This window comes from Alligator sinensis, unplaced genomic scaffold, assembly GCF_000455745.1.
Source record: "Alligator sinensis unplaced genomic scaffold, ASM45574v1 scaffold1097_1, whole genome shotgun sequence".
NCBI classification, from domain to species: Eukaryota; Metazoa; Chordata; order Crocodylia; family Alligatoridae; genus Alligator; species Alligator sinensis.
In genome coordinates this window covers 1,397,621-1,404,604 of record NW_005841950.1, presented here as the reverse complement: position 1 = coordinate 1,404,604, position 6,984 = coordinate 1,397,621, and the positions used below count along the sequence as shown (strand labels likewise).

General features: G+C 42.1%; 1 protein-coding gene across 1 annotated transcript in view; it reads right to left on the bottom strand.

The window, feature by feature from the left end:
* OAZ2 (ornithine decarboxylase antizyme 2) overlaps window positions 1–6,984 on the bottom strand; it is a 70,447-nt gene that overhangs the window by 12,640 nt on the left and 50,823 nt on the right. The window contains 2 exon segments of the mRNA XM_025199901.1: window positions 3,088–3,168; window positions 3,170–3,242. Of these exon segments, the coding sequence (XP_025055686.1) occupies window positions 3,088–3,168; window positions 3,170–3,242 (154 nt within the window).

Here is a 6,984-nt window from a genome sequence, read left to right as displayed (position 1 = left end):
CCTCCCCCCCTCTGCTTTTCCACAGGCCACTTTCCACTTTTCCCCAGGCTCCTTCCCTGCCTGGGGACCTCCCCTGCCCTCCCCCCTTACCTGCGGTTCCAGTATGGGGCAGCCGCATGGTCCCAGGCCAGAAGCCCCTACTGGGGCTTCCGGCTGCGGGGGATGGGGCTGCTGAGCCCTGCTGTTGTGGGAGCCTGCCAGGGCTTCCCCTACTGTTCCTACTGCCCTTGTCATTTTTGACAGGAACCAAGGGCAGAGAAATATTAATTTTCTAAATTTTTTTTTTAGGGGCCCTGCGGGCGAGATAGAATAGCCTCCTGGGCCGGAACCGGCCTGTGGGCCATATTTTCCCCACCCCTGCTACAGAAAGCCAAAACAGACGTAGAAAGGGGGAAGACATGGGTTAGAACTGACTGACTAAAGGAGGCAGCCCGCAAATGCATGTGTGCAGGAAGGTTGTCAGAGTCATAGGAAAGCTCTGACATGAGTGTATGAAGTAGCCCACAAGCACATCATTGCTACTCAAGTTTCAACCCCCAGTAGAAAAAAAAACAAAAAACCATAGATGGGCACATCTACTTGCCTTGGTAAGACAAAGTCCTCCAATTTTGGAAATTAAATTTACATGAGCCCCTTTCATACAGCCAATACACTAAAATTTAAAAGGACAACTAGCTGCTCCAGCCAGAATCTATGTAAAACTGGGAAAAAATAAATATCCATGGAGAGAGAGTCATGCATCACTCACAAACATTTCATTTTGGGTCAACTTTGCAAGATACCTGTGACTTACTACTGGAGAAAGGCAATATTTATGCTTAAATCGGTCTCAGTTATCAGCTCCTAGTTCTGCACCCTTGAATTGAATCTTTTGATAATGTCAAGGCTCAAGGGCAACCTCCCATTTAAGTCACAATTTGCTGTGCACAAAACTGCTAATCCAGTTACATTTCTTAATTAATCCAAGAGGAACAGCAGGAAGGGCCAGGCATGCTGGCAGTTTGAGGAAAAAGGATGTTATGATCCACCAGAGCCAAGTGACTTGAGAACTCCATGAGTGCAGCTTAGTCTTGGCTTGTATAGCACCTGCATCCTCTTGCCAAGATCATTAGCCAGAGCACGTACTCCAGGACAAAGCCCCTGCCTGAAATACAGGACCAGCTCTGACTACTGACTTTTGGGATTTTACTTTCAATTGGGCAGTAAAGCCTTCTTGATTAAACAGCTGAATCTTTTAAGTCTCTTAACGTAAAAATACCAATAAATAAAAGGCAGCTGAAACTGTTTAATTTGTAACACTGTGGGATATAAAAACCCAATGTTTGATATTCTAGTTTCTACTAAAATGGAGGCAGGGAGATTTTCAGTGGCAGATGCTGTGGCCAAAAGTTGAAATTTCATTTGTAGCTACTAAATGCCAATGTGAGTGCCATAATGGAATAAACTGTGTAAGAGTACTATTTGCTTTCAAACATACAGTATATGAAGAAACTGACTGCTTCATTGATTGGCTCCAGCAATAAGCCACAAGAGAAAAGATTGAGCAGGTCGTTGTTAGCATCCCCCAAAGAAGAGCTACAGCCTAAATTCTGGTTTGTTTTGGGGCATTTATCCACAGACAGCAGTTCTACTTGCTGCTGGAAGCCTTCCCTCATCACTGAATAGGTTACAGCAAAGCTGAATATTTGAGACCCTCAAAAACCACACACTTTGGCAGTGGACTTAATTTTTCCCTTTCACTTTTTGTCTGAAATGCACAAAACTTGAGGAATATTAGTAAAGACATGAGTCTTGGGGAGTTCAGGCCCCCTTGCCCCCTGGCCACTATCTTCCAGGAGATGTAATGATTCCCCCTGAGCCCTCTTCTGAACCCCTTATTTATTCCTATCCTGCCTCCACACCAATTCTACCAACACCACACCTATTTTCAGGCAGCTCTTTCTACAGGCCTGGCTTATTTCATGCACTCAATGTCAGCTGCAATTGATTCAGTAATGCATTATCCTACCTTCTTCACAAGTTTCAGAGGGCTTCACATTACACACAGGTTCACTAAGTCCATGGAAAAGGAACAGTCCAAACTAAGGCAGGTAAAAAAAACCAAAACAAAAAAACCCCAACAAAAAACACTGTAAAACATTTGGTCTTCCCCATGAAGATTCCAGCAGGGTACTTGTGTAAGTGAGGCCACAGGGTTTGCAATTTCCCTCTTCAGAAAGCAGAGCACATCAAGTTTGGCAAAAAATGACAAACGAGATATTTATCTATGAAAAAAAATTCACAAGCACAGCACAGGACCTAGTTTCCATTCCTTGCTCTGCACCAATAGCCTACCACAAGACAGCCTTCTATTCCTTGGGGATATGAACCTGGGACTCATTCAAAAGTAAATGTAAAAAACCATTCATGAGTGTGCTATTGATAGGCTTTGCAGGAAGGAACAGCCAGATCTCCTCAGCTGGGAGTTGAAGGAAAAAAGAAGGCTTGTGATGACTGGGTGGAGAAAGCTAGACTAAAGGAATAGATACAGACAAATTTGCTTCAAAAGAAGGGTGTGTTCATAAATCCTCACACTGGCTAAGAACAATACCCATATTGAGGGTTGGATAGATGGTTTCAACACCAACAGGGACTCCTGGCAACATTCATACCAATACCATCCCTAATCTTTAGGTCCCAAACCCTTAACATCCTGCCTACAACACTGGAAGGAATCCTGTCATCCACTCTAATTCAGCATTTCATCTCTTTCTCCTCTGTGTTTCCCATTATTTGTAAAACATTTTGAAAACTGATACGTTGCTCTGAAAGAGCTCTGGGAATAGAATCAGTATAAATTGCTTGATGCAAGGAAAACACCTTTGTTTCGCAATTCACAGGAAGTACTTTCTCTTTAACTCCTCAGATGAGTGCTCCTGCCCAAGTGGCCAGTGTTACATTAACCTAGTTATTTTAACTGTATTTGTTCTCCTCAATGTACTCAACTCAGAACAGGATCATTTGTTTACATACAGTGGAGAAAACCTTAGTCCAGTTAGGAAAAGAAAAACAGGCACTTTGCCAAAATAATCATCAAATCCGACTCACCGTGTATATCAGAGCTGAGAGAGAACGATCCCTGCCACCCCCTCGCCCACCGGGGATCTTCGACAGTGGGTGAGGGGCATCAGGAGCACCACCGAGGCCCTGGAACACTGCTCCTGCAGGGCTGAGGCTGGGGACTGTTACTCAAAGGTAAACTACTGCAAGAGAAAAAGAGAAAGAAAACACCAAGTTACATTAGCAAATTCCAGGTGATTCTTCCACCACTGTCACAACTCAGTTGACTTCCCTTGGTAGCAATAGATTTTATCTTTTAGCACTCAGACTAAATCAGGAAAGCTCACGGCTGGAGCTTCCTTTGTTTTTACTAGATGAGCTACAGGGAGGTTTTGTTTGTTTGGGGTTTTTTTGTTTGAAGCAATGGAGGGGCTTCTTAGGGAAAAATTGAGAGTGCTGAGCAAGCCCACACTAATAATGGAGGTCTGGAAAACTGCCAGTAACAGACGGCTGGAAACGCATGACCAGATGAGCACACATTTTCTACAGACAAACATCTACAAATAGATCGACGGGATCTAGAGTAGGTTTAAGTTTCACATTTTCAAAACAGGGAGGAGTGACATGGCTAGTCTCAAAACATTTTGAATATAGTACAGTATGGTTTATGGGTTGATGTTTTCTTGCTCAAATGAAGCTGTGCAAAAGATTCAGTTTCAGACCGAAGGACACTGACAAAGCAGTTGTGGGTCCTGAATTTAGCTTGCTTTTTTAAAAGGCAAATGCAACACAGTTGAAAAGCTTGAAAGACATTTCTTTATAACTTTTGCTTTCAACTGGTCGAAGCCAACCTTTTAGGTAGACATGCCACAAATTAGACCCTGCACCCTCCCCGAGTGCCACTCCTATCCCCTTTCCCTGGCCTGATCTGCTGCTCTGCTTTTTGCCCCATCTACTGATTTGATGATGCTCCCTCCCTAATCTGCTGTGTGCTTCACACAGAGGTTGCTAATGCCACTTGTGCCACAGGTTGGCTACTGCTACTTTAGACCATGGATAAGAGATCAAAACTATTTATTATAAGCACTTGGAACAGAACTTCTAAGAGTCTTCTTCTGCCTGATATTCCATTACTTTTAACAAGTCAATGAAAGCAAATTATATCTATGGAGAATTACTTCCTCTGTGGGAATTGCAAGAGTTCATTTTGCTGAGGCACTGCATAGCAACAATACTATGCTAACAAGACCTGCAAATATGATGCAAAAAAAATATCTAATTCTTTAGTATCCCTGCTAAGCAAAATCCTAGCATGAGCCTACGTAAATAACACCATTCAGATTTCTGCTGAAACCTGCCATTGTTTTCTACAGGCATATGCATCTTTGATCTGCATTAGGCTTTCCTACACCTTCCTAGACTTTCCATATAGGCTGGTTAGTTACAAGGTACTATTTTTCTATTTATTTTTCTTTTGTGCTATTCAAGGGGAGTCTTGACTATCCAAGAATTAAATACTGAGTGATGCTCTGCATTAGGTCTGCTCAAACCAGTTAACACTACTTATTTGCAAGTAGGGGATTATTTGTAAACATGTTTAATTGGTCACTAGCTTTTCAAAGACTAAAATGTAACTTAAGACAGCTATGAATTCCAGCAAACTGCAGCTCAAAAACCTTTGCTACAGTGTCACTACAGTACTGAAAAGTAATAACAGTTACTGTACAGTGAGTGTGAATAGTCCCACCTCCCAAAGTTTTTTACTAGGTGCTGCACTTTAAAGCCTGTTCTGAAGGGCCTGTGGTCAGACATCGACACTCCCTCTAGAAAGGAACTCTGCTTAAGCAGAAATAAATCAGTTTAATTGAAAATGTCTTATGGCAAGCTTCTCTATACATATGCTCAATTGTATTTACTAACTCTGGCTTTCATCATTTCAACAATTAATTTATTGTAACATCTATCTAGGGCTTGTTCGTGTAGAGAAGAATGACAAAGCACTTGTCATTCAATTCTCTCCCCCCAAGAAAGCTGTTAGTAGCTTTGTTATTTTTTTCCCCATCTCAACAATGTAGTATTGATAACTCCCCCTTCTACACATGACCAATGATTCCAGAAGCTGAATAATGAAGTGGAGTGGTGAAAGTCAAGTATTTTCATGCAGCACATACCTCTCCTGATATCAATTTTCCTGGGAAGCACATAATTTAATAGATAGCCTTCAGTTGTGTCACTACTGAAGACCCCCTATATGATACCCCTTTTCACAACATCTGATGAAATGAGATCCAGCTCGCAAAAGCTTCTGCTATTTATCTCTCTAATTTAGTTAGGCTGTAAGGTACAAATCTGCCCTACCTTCCCTATATGCTATGCCAGAGGTGGTCAAAACATGGCTTAGAAGCCGCATGCATGATATGTGCAGCTTGCCGAAAACTAGCTGAAGCTCCACCCACATCTCCCAGGACTGCCATTTCAGGTGCCAGGCTGCTGGGGGAGCTTGAGCAGCTCTGGGGTGCTCAACATCCTCCCCTGCTCTCCAGTTCCACTCTGTGTTGCTCAGCACAACCCCCCGCACTGTTTAACTTCCATGGAGGATCAGATGTGGCTAAGTAACTCTGGCCACCCCTGTGCTATGCCAAGGACTTCAAGACCAGGACCAGAAACCTCAGCTTTCCTTGTAAGGGGAAGCAGATGATAACTGCAGGAGTGGCAGCCTTTGGAGGAGTCTTAAACTGATACCACTGAGACTTGTTCCTGGCCAGCAGGTATTTTATCGTATACTTGTGAGCCTCCACTCCACTTGTCACTTTCTGCTCCTCAGTTGCTGACCAGTGAATTGCCCCATTTCAGCCTCTCCCCCTTTCTGAATGCTGCTCCTTTGTTCATATATACTGCGTTGAAACAAAGCCTTTTTAGTGTCTTTTCCTAAAGGCACAAGTACACTTTCTACTTTTAAGCACAAAGAGTTTTTGCCCCAAGTCCCATCGCAGGTAGAAGCTATCAGAAGCTTACAATTCAATTAGTGGATATCATTTCATCAGCTAAACTTTTAAATACCTTAAATCAGTTTCCAAACCTGAAATTGGCAAGTAGCTTTCTTGGGGTGGCCAGAAAGGAAGTACTCCAAGGTGACAGCTCACCAACTTGAGTTAAAACTGGGTCAACTCATCAGATCCATTACACTTGAAGCAGAAGTGCCAAGCTTGCCTTCTAAGCCATGGCTGTCACCAGAGGAGGTTTGACTTTCAAACTCCATTCATTTCTTTTTTTCTTTTTACCAGTACATTTATGTCGAATGGGAAGAAATCTATGCAAGTTCCAATCCAGTAATGTGAAATTAATCATAGGCTTAAAATAACAATAATAAAAATAAATAAATCACACAGTATGTTCTAGAGAGAATAAGGTCGGGGAGTTAGCTGATTAAATAACCCTAACACAGTGAAGTTCAGGTTGCCTTGCTTACTAGTTTGTCCTCAAAAAAAGTAACACAGTTTTCACTTTTCCTGCACCACACTGAAACTAAGATCTGGCTGCTTTGCATACGCTCTCCCCCACAAAGTTCCTGTTATCCTCTATTCAATGTAGACAGAAACCTGCCAAAATAAACACCAAAAAGATTCTCTTAAGGCTTGAAACTATTATCCAATTGATAAAATTATCTGACTGATCACTACTGATAATTCTGTCAGCCAATCTAGTGGCTCAGTTTGCTCATAGAGTTAGATGGCTTGAGAATTGAGTCTCTTCAGGTGTCCTTTCAGAGATAAGGAATGGCTCTTACAGTTTTAGATAGTAGATAACTAGAATAAAGCTGGAAAAAAAAAAAAAAAAAAAAAAAATCAGATGAGCAAGAATGGATAACTAAAAGCTAATTCCCCTACTGTTTGCTTTAATATTATCTTGGAGCCAAAAGTAGTAAAAAGGAGCTTGAATGGACAT